Here is a 21,020-nt window from a genome sequence, read left to right as displayed (position 1 = left end):
TGTCATCTTCTGACCCAGAACATGCTTCACGTCTTCACTGAAGACTCTTCAGTGCTGGGTTTTTGTGTGTGCTGAGGAGTTCAGGGGATGCATTCCTGCTCTCAGGCTCTCCTGTTCTAATGGTTTTCCTCTTTGTGAGGTGGGATATTCTCTGCTGGATATCTTTAGCTCAAAGCAGGGTCTCCTTGTTATAAAGCTTTTCCTCTTTGTGAGGTGGGATATTCTCTGCTGGGTATCTTTAGCTTAAAGCAGGGTCTCCTTGTTATAAAGCTTTTCCTCTTTGTGAGGTGGGATATTCTCTGCTGGGTATCTTTAGCTTAAAGCAGGGTCTCCTTGTTATAAAGCTTTTCCTCTTTGTGAGGTGGGATATTCTCTGCGGATGTATCTTTTGTTGTTCAGGTGGTAGAAACTGGATTTCTTGCATGTTTCTGGGACTCCAGTTTGAGGAGTCTCAAGACAGAGTGCAAGTACTTGGAAAATGCTGGTTCCTCTCTGCTGGTTCCTCTCTGCATGAAGCTGTGGGCAGACAGGGTGAGTCTTTTGACATAAAGGGAATTAGCACAAAGGAGAATATACATCCATTCTTCCTGGGATGGATTTTTAATTCTCCTGGTGTTCTTTGGGTTGTGGTATGTCTTCAGAAGTTCTCACCAGGTACAGAGAAATCTGTACTTCTTCCTTACAACTTTAAAACAGTCTGTAGGCAATCAAGGTGTTTGGATCTCATAGGGCCTGTACCTTGGTGGTGCCTCTGGACTTTTGTGCCAGCTTTTATTTCTTGTGGCCCATGGGAAGCTCACACGAGAGCCTTCCTGGACTTGGATTTCTAAAGCTGCCCTTACAGGACTTGGTGAAATAGAACACAAAGCCACTGCTGGCAGTTTGGCAGGGAATTGTTAGAAGGCTTAAAAGAGCCTCTGTGACTACACTCCACATTAGCCAAAGTGCTTTGGAGGGAGGCTTTCAGGAATTCAGGCTTGGTGTCTATTTTTACTTGGTTTGTAAGCTCTTAGTACTTTGTCAAGGATAGCACAGGTCTCATTTCTTCCAATTTTTTGGTCAGGATAGGATATGGAATGGATGGTGGATCTGGAAGTGCCATGGCTGTCTTTGGAGCAGTTCTGCCCTCTGAAGGGTCTCCCCTTTCCAAAGCACAGTCAGCACTGAAACTCCCGGCCTGAGCAGAGTGCTGCAAAAGGTGCAGAAGGAGGCTGTGTCCTGCTGGGAGCCAGGAATGGGTGACAGACTGGGTTTTCTGCCCTTCCAGTTTTTCAGCAGTGAAGGATGAGAGCAGCTCCCTCTGAGAAATCCTTTTGCTCCTGGGCTGTGCACAGAGCTGCAGATGCACCCAGCAGGTGCTGAGGGAGTTCTGCCCCCTTGGCTGTGGGCAAACACGGCTCCAGCAGTCTGTGCAGTGGAGAAAGTCCCCATCCTCTGTTCCCTGCTGCTTGGCTTTACAGAGGTGTCAGTGCTGGCCTGAGCCTGTGGCCATGTCTGGAGGGACACCCAGACAAAGCAGGGAGCAGCAGCTTCTGTTCTGCCTCGTTGGACAGAGTGGGATCCTTGGAATGGGACACTGGTGTAGGACTGAGCGTGTGGAACACATGAGGGTCCTGCATGACCAGGCAGTGAAACAAACCTTCACTGGACCCCTGATCCTCTGTTCTCTTTCTTTTGTGCTATCAATGAGTAGAAGTCATAGGGTGAAGTTCTGTTAATTTGGAATTCACAGAATCACAGAATATTCTGAGTTGGAAGGGATTCACAAGGATCCTGAGTCCAGCTCTTGAATGAATGATCCATATGGGGATGGAATTGGCGACTTGACATTACTGGGACCAGTCTCTGGGCATCTGGGAAATCTTTTGGTTAGCTTCAGGTCTCTTGCATATTTTGGAACATTAGTGTGATATGACTTTAATAACTAGTAATAAATATTAGTGTGTTTAGGAGAAATACCAGTTACTGCATGATAAATGATCATTTTAAAGCCTTTCCAACACAACTGAAGTGATTTTAGTCGGGCACTACCTGTAAAAGCTGCACTGGTTTTAAACAAGGCATATATAGAAGCATATATTTAAATTGTAATTCTCTTTTTAGTATTAAAATGAAAGCAACTTAGTCTAGAAAAAGAACTAATTCTGGTGTTAACACCATGAGAATGTGCATTGATTTGCATTTTAATATACAAATTAGAGTAAATCAAAAAACCAGTTGCTGAATGAAAATAAATGAATGTTTAATCTTTTCTTCAAATAAAGACATCAGTAATCAGTGTATTTAGAAAAAGATATGCAGTTATAAACCTGTTGATTGTACTGATATATCAGCCCTGTACTTCAGTCTGTATAAGGTGAGTTGTTGTTTGTAGCTGTGCCAGCCACACACAGGCAGGGCCACCTCAATGGATTTTGTGCCACCTGGTCCCTGTGCCCTCTCCAGGGCTGGCTGGTGGCTTGAATTCAATAAAAACTCACAGTGAACCCTAACTCTGAATGTTTTGTTCTCTGCTCAGGGTGGAAGCAGGGAGGGAGGCAGAAGTGACGACAACAAAGGCTCTTGAGGGCATCACTCACGGGGCTGTGGGAGCTGGGGAAGGGAAAGGCAGAGCTCTGGACTGGTCCTGAGCTGCCTCCTTCCCACACCCATGATCAGTGGTGCTGCTTCCTCACTCTAGGGATGAGGAGATCATCCTGCCCAGGAAACACAACTGGAGCCTGTGGAGATGTTCACAGGGGTACCAGGATGAGAGAAGAGATGAGAATCTTGACTGCATGTTTCAGAAGGCTGATTTATTATTTTATGATATATATAATATTAAAAGAAAATTATATATTAAAACTATACTAAGGAATAGAAGAAAGGATTTCATAAGAAGGCAGGAAAGGAAAGGAATGGAATGATAATAAAATCTTGTGGCTGCTCCCAGCCTTGACACAGGCAGCTGTCATTGGTCACCAAGTAAAAACAATTTCACATGCTGGGTAAACAATTCTCCAAATCACATTCCAAAGCAGCAAAACATGGGAGAAGCTGAAGCTTCCCAGCTTCTCAGGAGAAAAGATCCTGGCAAAAGGATTTTTCATAAAATATGTCAGTGACAGGAGACAACCATGCACAACCATGGTCATCAGCTGGAGGAAGGTGGACAATTAAGGACACAGTGTGGGATTGCTCTAAAAAGCCTTGGGTGAGATCCAGCATCTGCCAGCCTAGGTTACACATGGAAGCTGCCATAGGTGATGATTCCTGATGATTTCACCCAGTGAAATTGGGAGCTGCTGCTTCCCCATGTGGCCAGTGGGAAACAATTCAAAAGGGAGCTGCTCTGGTGCCTCAACAGATTCAAAAATCAGCCCAAACAAAGCATCCGTGGAGCAAATTCAACATTTCCACCTCAAGTTCTCCATGTGGGTTGGGCTGAGGAAGGTTTTGGGGAAGGAGATCTCTGGAGTTTGCAGACTTAAAGTCTAAAGTTTGCAGACTCAAATTTAGATTTTCATTGGCAGCTATTTTGTCCCATAAAAAAGTTCAAGACGGCAATTTGTGAATCTTGCTCAGCCAAGTAGAGCTGTGGAAAAGAGGAGTCATTCCAAAAGTCAATTAATTGTGGCCTCTCAGAGTTCTCCTCATTCCATGGGCTCACATCTGTCAGCCCTGTGTTACCCAGGCTGCAATCAGCTGCCATTACATAGGGATAATGGGTTTATTCACACCATTTATTGCCTGCTGTGTGGTAGACACATTTGTATATCATTTTACGGTGTAGCAATTCCATTTACATAAAATACAGGCAATTGTGTGAGTCTGGCTAAAGCACTAAGGGAGGGTGGGAGGAGCCACCAATCAAATAATAAAAGCTAATTGAAAAGAGGAGATAATTTAGGTGAAAATACCATCACGAGCAATTCTTGATCCTAAATTAGTTCAACAGAACTTTAAGAAGGCAACTTAGTTGCATTTTGTTTGTGCTGGTATTAAACTCCCTAATTCTGTGAAACTATGGTCTTACCCATCTAACAAAAACCTGCTGAATATCTACGCTCTGACCCCATCCTGAATGGGAAACAACACACAAATAGTCTTTAAAAGGTTCGATTGTGGCACAATACAGGAGCTGAGAGGCCAGAGCCTTTCTCTCTTCTGTGCAAATGACACCAGGGAACAGAGGAGAGGACTCGGGAGGGAGCTGACACTATGACAAAGTGGCCCCACAGGATTTATTCACTTCCTAAGGCCCAAACGAACCCATCTGCTGCCACCAGGGGAAAGCCTTGAGCCACTTGATCCCTGAACGTCTCATTTCCCCTCGCTGGGGAAACCCCCGTGGGAGTTTTGCTGATTTGCTCTCAGCAGCATCTCCTGCCTCAGTTTCTACTGACACCAAAACATCTCCTGTTAAACCTCTTACTTGAAACTGCTCATCACAGCCAAGGGATTTGCAGGGCTCCTTCCCCTCTTTGAGTAAATAATGTGCAGCATCAGAAGCTGTTTTAAGATGCCCAAATCAGTGGCACCACAGGTGAGAAATAAGAACATGGACATTTCACATTAACTCTTGAAGCCTGGGAATTCAAACCATTTAAACCACACCTATTGAAAATCCACACAACCTCAGCTCCTCCCCAAGGTGAAGAATGAACCAGGAGCAGGCAAACAGCTGCTGAGAGACCTTTGCAGGTTACCAGTGTTAGTTTTACCTCCAGATGACATTACCGTGCTGTCTAGAATTTGTTGAGGTTTGAGATGCTCAATTTTTGCAGCAGGAATTTCGGGCAGTAGCACGGCCACAGAGTTCAACAAAACACAACTTTGTTCTCAAAATGCCTAAGCTCATCCAGCTGCAGCCTTCCCAGAGCAGGCACTGATCCTCATCCTGGGGCTATTGCAGAGCTGAAGACTCACATTTGTTTTTATGCATAGCAAGGAAAAGGAAAAGCTGAGTTTGAATACTTTAATCCACGCCCTTAAATCTACAGAGAAATACAGAACAAATAACGAGACAAACAGATGCATTAGGAAATTCAGTAACAGAGCCAGTGCTGGGAAAAATCTGTATTTACAAATTTCTATGAAGAATATGGAGCAGATGTTTCTGCATAGAGAATTTTAGGGAGTGCAAGTCACAGAGAGAGGCCACGGTACAACAACTGAAGTTTTCAGTTTCCCTGTGTTAACTGCAGTAACCAGAGGGCAGCTCTGGGGCTCCACTGAAGCTGCAGCTCCTCAGGCAGAACCTGGCCCAAATCACACATTGTGCCCATGTAACCCCTGCACCAACCATCACAATTTGCATGAGACAGAAGCACACTCACTGTGCCCCTGCAGCAGATAAAACCAGACATCTCTGCTTTTCTAACAATGACTTTTACAGGATTACCTCCTTACCCCTCCATTTCAGTCTGCCCTCTCTTCAAAACCAAAGGAAAATCAGTTTGAGGTTTGAAAACATGGCTTGATGGCAAGGAAAAATTTGCAAATTTTGATTTAAACATTTATTCTGGAGGTCCAAGCTCATGTTAAGTGGTTTTTCATGGCAAGCAAGACCTCACATCCTGCACAGCTGTGGGGCTGCTCTGGGGTTCTGCTCTCTGAGGGGCAGGAATGGTGCAGTGTCTGCTCATGTTTGGGCACTAAAATCAGATCTCAAACTACACCACAAGGAAACAACTGATCTGCCAAGAGTCCACTGATCACTCCTTACTGCTCCGTGGGGAATAAAAAATACTGAATCCCAAATGTCACCTTTCTCAATTGAAAACTGCCTATTTTGTGAGCTATTTCTTGCACTTGAGGCTCATATTTTCCTTGTTTGGTGCCACTTTAGAACATATAGACAAACACTCAATATAAATCCCATGTGGCAGCATCACAGCATGTGTAGCTAAAGAATATATTTTTTAAAAACTGTTAACATGCTGACATTTTCCTGTAAGGAGTAATTACTAATTAAAAGTTACAGCTCTTAAAAGCAACATTTTACAGTATCCTGATCACTACTTACTAAACAACTACTATACATACTGAAGTTACAAGCTACAAAAATAAAAATCCATTCTGTTTAACTACAAAAACCCTAGAAAGAGAAGATGGCTGGAGGTATTCAAAGGATTACAGCAGTTTGTAGCAGACAAAATGGCTTTTGAGGGATGTAAACCTTGAAGGTACAGAATGCAATAAACTCACATACAATTTTTATGCTGAAATCTACAAACAAGTTGCAAATTAAACAATGCAAAGAATTAATTACATACAGCAGTAGGGAGACACAGCACAGGACACAGGGCAGCATTAAAAAGTACAATTTTGAGCACATTCATACTTTTGAACAGTTGAGGGCCAGATCCTCAGCCAAGGTCAGTCTGCACAACACAACTAGGTTTAGTCAAGGCATGTGGCTTTATTCCAGCCTGAAGTATCTCCCTGAGATGCCCAAAGCCTGAATTGGGTATTCAGCACTCTTAGATGATAAAATCGTGCTTTAGAACTGTGGCCTCAGCACTGCTGAAATAAAGAATGTGTAAATTCTCTCCATTTACTCAATTACCAGAGGGAGAAGTGGTCTCTGCTGCCTCACCCTGTGTTCAAGAAGCACCTCTCATTTCTCAGAAGAAAACAGCATTTTAAATTAAGTGGTTGACATTCAGAAGAATCAGTTACATCCCAGTATTTTTGAAGACAGTCTAATTTAATTCCAACTGAAGACTTAATTTTTTTTTTTTATTTTCCAAAAGGAAGAAAACTGCTAGTAGTCAGTACAGTTAGAACACATGCAGATTTTTGTGTCCTGCTCTCCCCCAGAGACTAACTGGGTTACAGTGCTGCTCTACCAAAAGCATTTGTTGCCAAGTAAAAACCAGTAACTATTCTAACACTGATGCTATTGTGCTGATCACAGCTAAAGGTGCAGAGCTTTTTATTTAACCAGTGAGATACAGCAGCACACACTGTGAAAGCTTCAGTGCAATGTAGCACAGAACCAGAAGGAACTGGCCAATTGAAACCAAACCCTTCAAGGATCAATTCTCAGAACCTGTGGATAAAAGGGACCTTCCTCCCCAGCAGCAATGAGAACAAAGATTATATTCAATACAGGCCAGGGGTATTGGGGAACCTTTGGAGTCCGGGTGGTGATGGTGACTGGAAAAGCCAACCAGGTGGGTCACTGGGCCAAGAACAGCTGTGTGAAGCCATTCCAATTTTCTTGTCTGACAAAGCCTTTGACAGGAGGTTCTGCACATAAAAATGCCCAGCACATCCTCTCAATGTGAGTGAACAGTGCACTCTGAGCCAGGACAGGAGCTGACCCACAGAAAGGCTCTCCATGCTGATTTATGCTTTTTCTATTGCCTGTCACAGGACTGAGAACCTACATTAAAGAAAGTTGTCAGAAACTGACCAAACTTGCTACTGGATGCAACAATATAACTTAAAAATAAACTTCATGAAATCACTTTGAAGTGCTTGACAATCAGTGTTATTGTTTACCCTGTACATTTTACACAAATCTATAATATACAGACTGGCAGAAGAAACAGTTTGTTATCTGGCTTTTTGAAATATTGTTTTCTCAATTTTCCCAATGTTTATGATTAACAGGATAAGGGAAAACTCCTCAGTGCAGGACAGGAGCTCCAGCTGCAGAGTCCCCTCTCCCAGACAGAGAATTTAGTGTGGGGATTTCCAGGGCTCCAGCCTACAAGGAGCAACTCCTTGGATGGAGGAGCTGTTTGCAATGGTGCTCTCTGCACCTACAACACTGAAAAAGCACAGAGCAGTTTATATCCACAATGCAAACTGGGCAGCTCCAGCTCTGGTACAAATCAGCCAAGTCCACTCCTGCTGCCAGACAGTCTGGGAGCTCATTGCTGAGGGCAAACTGGGCTGAAACAGGAAACAGCTCCCTCAAAGCCATTCCAAACAGGCTTTAACCCAATTTGCAACACACCAGAAAGGAGGAAACATTGAAAGCAAAGAACAGCTGGAAACAGCAAGGCTTCCCACAGACGCCAGGGCTGACTCTTTTACAAGACCTTTTTTTGCCACACAAATGACAGCTCCAGAGTCACAATGGACACTTCAGCCTCACAGAATGTTCTCTAAACCATAAGTACAATTTCACAAGAGGCTTCCCCAGGGCCACATTTGCTGCCATCACTTACAGTCCATTGGTGAGACACAAACTTCACCTCCAAAACCAAGACCACTTAGCACGGGTTTTCCCGAACAAGCACCCAGTTAAATGTTATTTTCACTTTGTTCCTCCAGCAGGAATGATGGATTTGCCCTTCCCAGGGGATGTCACACATGTTGGACTGGACCCATGAAAAGCTGCAGTGGGAGGGAGCACAAACAGCCCCACTCACCTGTGGGAACACAGGGACACTTCCAACCTTGGCATCAATTATTTCTTTTCTAGATGTCAGAAGCGAAGAGTGACGTTTTTCAACAGTTCAAGGTTCTTGGGCTATAAACATATATTATTAAAATTGATTATTCAAACCAATTTGAATAATCATCTGATCCACTTCAAGGAAGTCTGAACTGCATTATGTACAGTTTAAAGTAGCCAGTGGTGTCATTTCAGACACTGCTTTTCAGAGCACATACCCTGCTTTTCCACAGATTCCTCATTTGTTTGTAAACCACAGTTACATAAAAACTACAGCATAGAACTTAAATACTTTTAGGGTGCTGATGGTTACAAGTCATTAAAAAATAATAACTGGTAAGATTTTTGAAGCTAATACAAATTGAAGCTCATAACTAAAAAAAAAAGGTAATGGATTAATCTAGCATAGCATACTTAGGGTATTTTAAACACTTTTTACATATATATTACTATTATTCTTCATCTCTATTTACATACAATAAAATAATTAAAGTTATGCATATAAGGCTAATGAATATGGAATTTACAAATGGCTTCTGCTTTACAGTTCATTACACTCTAATCACATTTTCAGACTGCTATAAATTCACTGAGAATCAGTAGTATTGAAGTTCTAGTACATACACTTTCTACAAGGAATACCATCAAGTTAAAAATGCTTTCCAAAGAGGATTACAGTTGAAGGTTTTAAAAATACTGACTTTGCCAAGTTTCAATAAATTATTTTAAAATATAAATAGATCATTCAGTGCTAATGCAAACATCATTTTACAGGTTTTTGAAAAATGGTTTCATTTTAAAAAACCTAGAAACACAGCCTACTTTACCCAATGGTCTCATTTTCAGTCAGCATAAAGAAAATTTTAAAACTGGGGGATCATGACAAAAGCAGCAACATTCAAAGTTCAGACCAAAGCTCTCACCTTCTTATAATCTTGGCTTACACAACATAAATTCTCTTCCTACTTGGAAGAGCACCTTCAGTAACTAAGCTGAATTTACTCAGTGAGATATTTTAAACCTCAACTCAGTTCTCACCTGCTGCAGGCTCAAAATTCTTACAACAAAAAGAACAGGAATAAGATCTTTTACTTTTGTTAACCATGAAGATGTTTTCACCTGAGAAGCTTTTAACCTGAGAAGCTTCAGACATGCCTGACAGTCCCTGTGTACTCTTGTGGGTGTTCTGAACCCCCACAATCAGGATCAACCACTCACCTTTTCCCACTTTCTATCCATAAGGGAAATGAGGGTAACCAACAAGGCATCTCTTTCCACCTAAGAGCCAGTCAGAAAACAAATGCTTCCATGCTTTTTTCCACAATCAAATCCTACACATGAATGGCACCTCTGCAAACTTAGCTCTCAACCTCCACACTTACAATTAAAAGTTAACAGACTGACTTAGTACTGATCATTCTCAGGTAATTATGAGCCACATTCTTCAACAAGTTTTTAAAAAATACCCCACATTTGCCAATCATCATAATTTCTTTTAAAAGCCTTCTCTCTAAACAGCTAAAGAAGATGCTCCTTTGTCCAAGTTTTCCTCCAAAAAGCCTGCCCAAAAACTATGATGTTGCTACTTACAAAAACTGGAATTAGTCTCTCACTGAACTGAAGCAAAGTCAAGTCACAGGATCATTCAGTGCAATTCATGGTACAAGTATTTTGAATTGTATGTTGGGGACTCAAGACCTCAGGGTACTCTTTGGCTTACAAAGCCACTGAAAAAGGACATTTCCTAAATAACATTTCCAGAAACCTTTGGTCCAAAAGCAATTTTCTTGTTGAGTACCTTCCCCAGAGCTCCCAGATCCTCTACTCTCCCAGTGAAGCTTATCAGAAATGCACTGCATGAGCAGGTGCACAGAGTTACTGCTCTTGCTCCCAGGCAGAGATGGCAGCCAGGAGCAGGCTGCTGTCACAACATCAACCCAATATTCTGCTTGGGCTGGTTTTCTGCTCTGGGGCAGGTGGAAGCAGGTCAAACCCCCAGCTGTTCTCCTTTCCAAGGGTATGAAACACCTCTCTGAAACACTGTGCTGTGTATGTGCAGAGACCTGATTGCACAGCAAGGAAGGGCTGCAGCATCCATCCCTTTCCAGCCATGAGGGGAACATGTTCCAGCTGGAAAGGCTGGAGGGCATCCCCACCAAGCTAAAGCAAACCAGTGGTGGTAATTCAGCTGTGAAAGTTTCCATGAGTGCAGAAGCATGGCTTTTTCCTCAGCTCTAGTTCATTCACAAGTATGAACCTTAGTTGATAAACCTCAGTCCAGATCAGACATTGGTGTTTTAACGAGCTGAAGTTCCTCGCTGCCGCACGTCAAATCCCAACTCCACAAAATCTCCAGGTCTTGATCCAGCTGCCCCCTGCCCTGGTGTCACTCTGACAGGCTGGAGGCATCATCATCATCTGTCTGCTCCCCAGAGTGGTACAACATCAGAGCATGGGTCTTGTGAGTGATGGTGACAGTGCAGGGCCCCTGTGCCCAGGGCTCCCCATCCACCTGCATCGGCATCTTGGAGCTCTTCAGGATCAGCTGGTACCAAACACAACACAACCCAGCAATCAAACAGCTGTACCAAACACAACACAACCCAGCAATCAAACAGCTGTACCAAACACAACACAACCCAGCAATCAAAACAGCTGTACCAAACACAACACAACCCAGCAATCAAACAGCTGTACCAAACACAACACAACCCAGCAATCAAACAGCTGTACCAAACACAACACAACCCAGCAATCAAAACAGCTGTACCAAACACAACACAACCCAGCAATCAAAACAGCTGTACCAAACACAACACAACCCAGCAATCAAACCAGCTGTACCAAACACAACACAACCACAGCAATCACAACAGCTGTACCAAACACAACACAACCCAGCAATCAAACCAGCTGTACCAAACACAACACAACCCAGCAATCAAACCAGCTGTACCAAACACAGCAATCAAACCAGCTGTATCAAACAACAACACAACCCAGCAATCAAACCAGCTGTACCAAACACAGCAATCAAACCAGCTGTACCAAACACAACACAACCCAGCAATCAAACCAGCTGGTACCAAACAACAACACAACCCAGCAATCAAACCAGCTGTACCAAACACAACCAGAGCAATCAAACAGCTGTATCAAACAACAACACAACCACAGCAATCACAACATCTGTACCAAACACAACACAACCCAGCAATCAAAACAGCTGTACCAAACACAGCAACACAACCACAGCTGTTCAAAGGGGCTGAAATCACCTTTTACAGCTGCAATACACATTCACAGCCTGGCCAGGGAGAAACTGTGAGTGGCACTCACAGGCCACCAACCACAGCAACACAGGTCTGTGTATTATGACATAATGCATTTTCACTAAACAAGAGAAATATCCATCTCAACTGCAAACTGCAACTTCAGATCTGATTCAAGCAGTTGAGTGCTTGAGATTCTGTATTGTGTATTAAAAAAATATTTAGGAGAACAGGTGCCTAAGCAGCACTTACCCTCACTGTGTGTGCCTGCCCTAGGCGAACAGGATTTGCCAGTTTCACCTGGATCTGGGCACAGTGGAAAGAACCATGAACACCAACAACCTCCAGAAGTCCATCATCATGTCTATGAAATAAAAAAATGAGACTTCTTTCAGTGATGCTGATGAGCTCCAGCACATATCCCCAAATATTATCCTCTTACTGGTATTCCCAGAGAGAAGACAAATGTTGTGCCACCAATAATACATTTATGTTTTTGTGCTGGAGCACAAACCCCACTGAGCAGCAAAGAAAGCCATCAAACAGCTATGGAGCAAATCACCAGTCAGCACAGCTGAGCTGGCCTCTGAAATCAGGGATGTATGACTTTCCAAGGCTTATTGTGCACATTTAAGGTCACAGTGGATTTCTCTTCCACAAACTTGTACAATTTTCTGTCTTTTTACTCAGATATTCATCAAAAGGAAAATCTTTTAATGGCTTAATTTTTTAGATCTGGGTAAAGGACCATGCCCAAGTATTTTTTAGAAATTCAGGATTGTAAGCCTTGTAAAAAAACTGTGGGTATATTTATATAGATGCCTTCTGAAGAAGGAAGTCACAACAGGGAATAATTAAGGTTTGAAGTTATTTTTCTCTTTGGTATTGCTCCCAACATGGGGGTCAAAATTTTGGACATGTCTTGGTTTTACTTTCCATTTTAACCTCTAATGAGATGTGGTATTTTAGATTCTGAAATGGATCTATCTTCTACTTTTTGAAGGCTCACTTTATTGTTAATAGCCTCTCCAAATGCTTCTGCTGTCTGTCATGCCAGACATTTTGAGATAGCCTTAAAACCCCCTTGATGTATAGAATGGCTTTACTCCAAGGAAAATAAACAAATGTGAGATAGCCTGTCCCAAGGAATCCTTCCAGCCTGCAGACAAGCCTGGCTACAAAAGCACAATCTGCTGAGGGAATTCCTTACACTGCAAGAACTGTTAAAGGAAAACACAAAACAAAAAACGCCCTCTGTACCTTGCCAAAGGATAAGGTTCATCCCCCATTCCTTCCCAGAGCCTGCAGCCACCTCCCCAGTATCCAATATTCAGCACAATGATGCCTTCCAAATTGGGCAACTCAATCCTCTCACCATCCAACTCTAGCTTTAAAAGACAAGCAGAAGTTAATTACTGTGGATCAAACTCAGTACTTCAATAGAACTTATTCACTTTATGCATTCAATAGGCTTCCACTTAAAGAAAAATTGGCCCTGCACCAAGAAAATGTGTTTTCTTTCCATATTTAAAATAAAATCCTTAAGAAATCAGACAGTAAATTTCTATTAGTAGAGAAAAGAAAAAAGGAACTCTCACTTATGTAAGCCTCTAGTGCTGTGGCAAACTACAGCTGAATATCAGTGCTTGCACTCATAGAACTGAGTCAAGGCCAGGAAAAAAGTCAGGAATTTGCTGTAAGCCCAAAGACATGAATTCCATGAAGTAAGCTGCAGACAGCAAAGGGAACACAAAAATACTCCAAGGCCACAGCCACCCTCACACAAATATCATTAAGTGCAAATATGGTAAAGAGCAAAGCTTCTCTCCTTTTCTTTCACAAGATAAGTTTTTACACTTCACTGACTGTCCAGAGAATAAGCAAGTTAAAAAACTTACCTCAACCTTTTTGTTAAGATCTTTACATTCTTGTACTAAGCAGTCTTTGGTTCCATAAAAAAAATAAACAGCCTACAAAAAAAAATCCCCAAACAAAATGGGGAGAAAAGAAAATATTGTTAGAAAAAGATAATACATAGGAAGACTATTTGAAATATCTATGTATAGTTATGGCTGTGCAAACCTTATCTAAAACATACACATAATATATTTGCACATCCTTGAACTAGGCCTTCCTCATGAGATGAGCTACAACTTGCATAAGAAACTAGATTTCCACTTGAAAAGGGAATAAGCACTTAACTCATGAGGTTTCAAAGCAAATGAGAAATTCTGAGCAAAAACTGAGCAAACAGCAAATTTTGTAAGCAAGCAGAGGCAAGGCAGAACACTCATGAGTGGGTGTGCCAACATGTTTCACCCATGGAATCCCTTTCCCTAAGAAAAGTTAATTCAAACTCTTAAAGAGACAAGAAGGATGTAGTGTAAAGGAATGTGAACCTAAAATAGCCTGAAGTCAAATCAACAACTCCAAGGAGGAAACGTCCCTTTAGCAAACTCACCTTATTGATGATTCTGCTGGAAAACAGAGAGGGAGTTTTCTCACGATGGGCATGGAAATTCAGAGCCATAAGAGCATCAGGTCCTACAGAGAAGTAGTTGTTCATTGTGAATACCTGTAAGACAGAACTTCCAATTATGCCTTGTTAAAAATCATTATTAGGGTTTAAAATTCAGAGTGTTTAATGGGAAGTTGATAACAACAACAAAAAAAACCAAACATAGAGTATTTCATAGAATTCATATTATACTTGCAAACAATACCTTTGGTTTCCTTAAGTTGTAGTATCCTTTGTTTGTTACTTGAACCTTCCATCTGAAAAACAACAGTTGGTACTTAGACTTGAGTCAGACAGTCCTCAGTATCAAAGCTGTAGTTAGGAATCTCTTATCTATACTGGGATTAAGGCAAAACACTCAAATTTAGTTAAATTATGAAAGAGTTAAGCCCCTAAAAGACTAAATGCAGACCTCAGTTAGGTTGTAGCTCCTGGCAATACTTGTGTTTATGTAAAGAAGCTGCTGCAATGGACTATCAGTAGAGCTACAGCAGTGTTTGGTTCTGTACATTTTATCTTTTCACTGTTCCTTACCTGTCTAGTTTGATTCCATCTGCCTCCATGACATTTCGTAAGATCTGCTCTACAGGGACTTCTCCAGCATAACCTGCACCCCAGCCCAGAGTATTAGACAGGTCATTCCCTGTTCCCAGAGGTAAAACTGCCACTTGTGGGATATATCGTTCTTGCCCCTAGGACACAAAACCACTGCAGATTAGCTCCTGCTCCAGCACTCATTGCCTCCCTTCCATCCCCAGTGCTCAGGTTAGATCAATTCACCTTCCCAGCAGCCTGTAACAGAGCAGAGCTCTGGGCTGGCAGAGCAGGTGGCACATTCAGCTACTTACCCAGACATAAGGTAAAGGAAGGAAATGTGAAACCATTGTGAGAAGGAAAGAGAATACAAACACAATATGGGAACAACATATTCTGAATACTGAGCAGAGTATTCCTTCCCAGGAATGATGCTCTGGATCTGGGAAGTGACAGGAACACTGAGAGATGTAACACACGTGGCTGTGAACTGCAACAAGACACCAAAATGCTCCTACAAGACTGAGTGAGGTTAGGTCTAAACAACAGATGCACAGAGTACCAGTGCTCAACCACACACAGAAATACTCCAAGGAGCACAGTCAGTGTCTCAGTTTCAGGCTGTCACCCACACATGGAGCAGGTGAAGAGCAGCTCTGCAGAGCACAGTGACAGGAGCTGCTCAGAACAGCCCCCTTAGCAAAGGCCTTGGCTCTCCTGACCACAGGAGGGTGAACAATTATTTCAGCTGTACTATGGCCTTTGCAACTCAGCTTTGAAAAGCACTTGCAGTAAACTGGCACTTTGGTTACTGTTTTATCCAGAAAGGTTATCAGCCAGGTATTTGAGAGTCAAGATAAATGAAGGGAGCAAATAACCTACTGCTGATAAGAAAAAGGTTTTGCTGATAAATCTCTACAGTTTACCTAATACCAATGACTCAATTTGAACAGGACAAAGAAAAACCCGGATTTCATCAACTATATCAGCACTGAGGGACAATGTATCAAGTGCCCAGGACCACACAACTATATACTCACATTCATTAACCTTAATAGTTACTTTATTTCTACTTCATCAGCACACAATAATTCTCAAATAGGTTGTTGGACTATGCTTGAAGTTGTAATAATGGCCTTCAGCTACAACATTTTATGTATTAACAAGAAAGCTGCACTAAAAAACTTTGATATAAAAACTCTTTTTCTTTCAGCACTAGAGAAAAAGTTTATTAGGTTAAGCAATAAAGTTTATTACAATTATTTTCCATTCTTAATTTTCTCAGGAGGTCTTAGGAGCATCCCATAAATGAGAACATCTTCCATTTCAAATCCACAGTAAACAGAGTTTGTTTTTTTCTCCTCTACTTGCAGCTAATAGGCAAGGCTGCAGACAGACAGACTCTTCAGAACATATGACAAGGAGCAGAAGCAAATGACTGCACTCACTTATGCACTGGCAATATAACCAGAATAGCTGGCAAAATGATGAGGTTATTATAAAACACTGAGTGTCCTGGGAGAAGGGAGCAGTCAGAGCACACCAGCCAACATCAGCAATACCATCTATGACAACATAAATCTGTTCAGACAAAGAGGAGAAAACAATGCAGAAAATATCCAGCAGCTTGTTCTCTCCTTGTTTTGCAGAAAAAAACTAATATTAATATAAATTAAAATCTAAAGTGTTCATATTTTCCTTTAACTACAAGGAATAATAAGATGCATTTCCCACACCCCTTTCCAATATGAATAAACAATTATGCAAATACTCCTCTGTAAGCCTATTCAGGAAGATGAAGGCAATAAATGCAGGTAAGAGATGAGAGGTAGAACTTTGGCAACACCAAAACTCATTTCACCTTTTAATTTAAAACACAATACCTTTATCTTCATTTCATCAATTGCATCCAGGACCCAGCCCACTGTGCCATCCCCACCACAGACCAGAACCCTGACAGCATTGCAGGGCAGCCAAGTGCAGAGCTGGAGAGCTTTAGCAGGTGCAATTTTGCTGAGATCAAAAACCTAGAAAAAAGGAAAATAAGGAATTCTGTAAGTTCACAGAACAGGACTCAGGATTTGCTTCACAGATAAACGACTTCAAGAAATTAACTCTAATGCAAAACAAAGATTCTCCATTTGCAATATTACATTAGCAAATGAGTTGTCTTGACTTTCATGAGCAGGATTTGTTTCCCAAATCCACAACAGAGCATCAGCTGCCTCCCTAGGATTAAATGGCATTGATAAACTGAGCTGACAGAACCCTTGGAAAAGTCTGTATCTAGAAGCATGAAGATGAATTCTGTAAAGATGAAAGACTTCAGATAAAAGTAATTTTAAAATACTCAGCACACAAAGAGGTTTATTCTTTAAAGCCTTTTTGGGATGCATTTGAAACAAAAACACAGTGATTTCTCTTGGGCTGTATTTTACAGCTGGGTTTTGAACTTCAAAGGAAGAGTATTAAGGTGCAGCCAGGAAATCAAGAACACTGCCTGCCTTACACAACATCCTGAGCCATCCCAGGGGATTTTAAGGGGAAAGCAACTACACAAAGCAAAACTGTCAGGGCTGACATTTCCACACATAAAGTGAGGATTCAAACACAGGTTTCCTATAAAGAAGATTTAAATGGTTCATTTTCTAAAAAGTGTACACTGTTTCAAAAGTGGTACACTTTTGGTACCACTGAATTGGTAATATGGTAATACATGCAGTAAATTGGTAATACTGGTAATACAAGCAGTAATTCTGACTGAATTACTGCATGTATTACCATAAGCAAAAAAAAATGGACTGGTATTAGAATCCTAACAAACGTGGGGCTGGGAGAAGCCTCTGCACATTTTGTTGCTTTCTGTGAAGCTGCTCCTTACTAAAAGAACAAACTGCATGAATTTGTTTTCCTTTACTGATCTTCCACAAGCCATTGTGAAAACAAGATGATATCTATTCTGATCTAAACCTTGGTTTTGTTTAGATCAAGTGCTTTGCACTGTGAATACCTGAACAGGGTTCAGCAGCATTTTAAATTCTCCTAGAAATATTTCACCCATGTTGGTTCCACTGCGAGTATTGGCCAGCACCATTACTGGCATCCAGTGTTTACCACAGTAAGGGACTACCTGCAAAAGGTAAAAACCAGTCAGTGACACAAATACTGCACATCTGAAAATGTTTACAACCTTGCTCTGAGCCCCATCCCCTGCAAGGGCTGAAATGAGAAAGTCACCAGTTAGTCTGAAGTAGACAAAACACAAATACTTCTGACACATCAAGGCCGAAGATTCTGCAGTGCTCAGGACAATGAATACTACAATGCTATGAACAAAGCAGTAAAAAACTCACAAAAATTCAAGGAAGTAAGGTAGACAAATCCACATCTGCTTATATTCCAACAACCACCTTAGTAAAATGACAAACACCACTGAATTAACACAGCAAGTACTTAACAGATCTTGAAACATTTACCTGACAGTTGCTACTGTCACAATGTATTGAGCTCAAATTTCAAGGTCTGTGGATTTATTTGGTTGTTGTTTTGGTATATTCTAAACCCAAGAAGCAGCAGGCCATTACCTTTTCATAGTTGGTTCTTTTCTCTTTACGCATCTGGTTGATTGCAGACAAATAGTAGGGTGGAATAATTAAGTCTTTGAATTCTCCAAATGTACAATCCTCAATCCTCAAACTATCTACCATGCATTCATCATGCACAGTGTACTGACACCACACACACCTGAAAAAAGACCAAAACACATGAAAACAATCTTCAAACAGGCACAGTGATTTTGCTCATTTATTTTAGTCTTTTGTCAAAATATTTATGTTCACATGCACCATTATAAGTAATATTTTCATTCTCTGGAAGCTTATGTATTGGCTATAGAAAATGACTGGTCATGTGCTTGCAGGTCTGGGAAAGCATTTGAATTCTGCTGGGAAAAAATCCAACAGTTTTAGATTAATTCAGTTCTTTTTAATTAAAAAAATAGGTGCTATAAATATGCTCCTCTTTGTAATATTAATAATATTTCAGTTACACTGAAAGCCTGTAAAAGCCTGCACCTCAACCCCTGTCCATGTTAGAGAGCACAGATAAAATACTGGAGCTCAATTCAATACAGTGAGACAAGTAATAAATGAATGCATTCCTTAAGATTGATAATACCCCTTCAAGCCTGAAACCTAAAAGGTTACACAGAAGTGTACAAGGCTGATGGGATTTAGTTATGCAAAACTGCTTTGCTTTATGACCTATTCTAAAAGCTGTCCTGGAAAACAAGACTAGAACAAGAGGAAATACTGCAATATCCACTTCCAGCCTCTGCAGAATGTTAATCCTCATTTACTACATCCAAAGCCTTGATTTAAGCAGCTGGGAAAGCTATTTTTGGAGTGCTCCTGACTAATCCAACGCACATCTAGAGTATCAATGACACTTGGCCTATGCTCTGACTCTCTTTTCCTCTTCTTCCTTCCTTTCCCATTTGCCTCCAAATTCCTGCCCTTCCCTCTCCCACACACACTCTCAAGGTTTTGTTTCTGATAATCTGCTCTTCTTCTCTGTAATTCTGCTTACTTCCCAAGCAGTTTGACAGTATCATGTAGAAGCAAAGCAACACCTGGCAGAATCTGGGCTGGAAAGATCCTCTGTGTAGGCTGAGGTAACACACCAGGGCACCTGTCATTGCATTTTGGCACTGAAAACTTTGCAAGCAACCTTACTAATGACAGTGCAAGTCCATTTAATGGTCCATTATATTTTTAAAACACTCTTAACACAATCTTTATCAATATATTGCAGTAGCTTACTGCTCTTTAGCTGTTTTGAGCATCCTTAAAAATGAACCTGAAACCTCTACAGAACATTGTTTGCTCTATTTACGCTGAGCAGATGCCACTTTTGAGATGCACACTTTGGTTCTCTGAACTGTGAGCTGTGCCAGTCAAACTGCTCAGGCTATCCACTGTACAACCAACAAATTTATTAGAAACTTCCTAATATCATTCCCTAAATGTCCTAAATGGACACTGAGAGTCTCTAGTATGTAATTATACAGCAGCCTGCACATCATGCTGGAGTAATGCAATTAAGAGAGCGAGTGGACGTGAGATGCAATGCCACACTCTTAATCTGTGACTCACAAGCACCCATTTTAATTTTAGGTTCTTTGAAGCTGTTTTTTTTTTAATAGTATCTTATCTGACTACTGCAGGATCTCTTTTGGGGTGTGGTCTCCCAAAAACCCTGCAGAAAACACAACACTGTCATGGCACTGCAGTGCTCCCACACCGTCAGACCGCCTTGCAGTACCTGTAGTCGCAGAGCTTGGGCTGCGTGCCGCACTGTTGTTTGCAGACCATGCAGCAGCTGCAGAGAGGGACATTGCCCCTGATCCAGTGGTGCGGCATGGAGCTGGGGGCCCCGGCGCTGCCCCTCATCATGATCTCCTTGCAGAGGAAGCGCCGGTCCGCCTTCTTCAGGCAGGGCTCGCAGACGCGCAGCCCGCAGCAGCTGCAGAAGGCGCCGCGCAGGATGTGCTGGGCGCACACGCAGCAGTACGAGGGCGACCCGAACAGGTCCGTGTAGTGCCAGTCGTGCTTGCTCTTGCGGAAGATGTCCCGGATCAGCAGCTGCCGCCGCGACCGCTGGAAGCTGCACCAGGCCGTGATGAGCACGGGCAGCAGCACGGAGCACAGGGTCCACAGCACCAGGCGCCAGTCGGCCCCGGCGGGGGAGGCATCGCCCGAGCCCTCCATCCCTGCGCTCCCCGGCCTAACCCCTCGCACCTCCCGGGCAGGCGGCGGGGCGAGCCCCGCAAAGGCCCCTTCGCTCAGGGAGCCAAGGCGCAGCTTCACGCACCATCTTCCAATCCCTCCTCAGGGCTCGGCACCGACCTGCGCCGCATCGGGCCGACGGCAGCGATCCGCTGGGGCTCCTCCGCCGCCCGCCCGGGCCTTGCGCGGCGCCGGCCGTGCCCGGGCTCCTCCTGCCGCTGTCCCCGGCGCCGGCAGGGCGCGAACGCACGGCCCCGGCTGCGCCTCGCCGCGGGGCACACGGGGCGGAGCGGACAGCGAGCTCCGGCCCTCGGCCCGCCCGGGAGCTGCCGGCGGAGCCGGGGCCGGGGCGCTCGGCGGGCTCGGAGCGGCGCCGCGGGATGCGCGGGGCGGCGGAAGCGGAAGCGGCCCGGGGCCGTTGCCAGGACACGGGCGCCGCCCGCCCCCCGCCTGTCGCGACAGCGGGGATGTCCCCAGCGGCGCTCAGAGACCGCGACAGTGCCTGGCGGAGCGGC

The 21,020-nt window shown here is 43.0% G+C and overlaps 1 protein-coding gene across 1 annotated transcript; it reads right to left on the bottom strand.

Annotated features, from left to right (window-relative positions):
• Positions 1–10,363: 10,363 nt before the first annotated feature.
• DGKE (diacylglycerol kinase epsilon) lies at positions 10,364–20,690 on the bottom strand. Its single transcript, XM_054278615.1, has 11 exons — positions 20,042–20,690; positions 18,304–18,463; positions 17,730–17,849; positions 16,603–16,746; positions 14,720–14,877; positions 14,391–14,442; positions 14,129–14,242; positions 13,566–13,637; positions 12,928–13,055; positions 11,920–12,031; positions 10,364–10,940 (listed from the first exon to the last, which is right to left on the bottom strand). Exons 1-11 carry the CDS (start codon positions 20,485–20,487, stop codon positions 10,782–10,784), a joined length of 1,665 nt encoding a protein of 554 aa, XP_054134590.1. The 5' UTR covers positions 20,488–20,690; the 3' UTR covers positions 10,364–10,781.
• Positions 20,691–21,020: the final 330 nt, after the last annotated feature.

This window comes from Melozone crissalis, unplaced genomic scaffold, assembly GCF_028551555.1.
Source record: "Melozone crissalis strain CALT ecotype California unplaced genomic scaffold, PUWL_Pcris_2 ptg000026l_1, whole genome shotgun sequence".
Taxonomy (NCBI): Eukaryota; Metazoa; Chordata; class Aves; order Passeriformes; family Passerellidae; genus Melozone; species Melozone crissalis.
The sequence above is the reverse complement of the archived record's forward strand: the minus strand, read 5'-3'. Positions and strand labels throughout refer to the sequence as shown.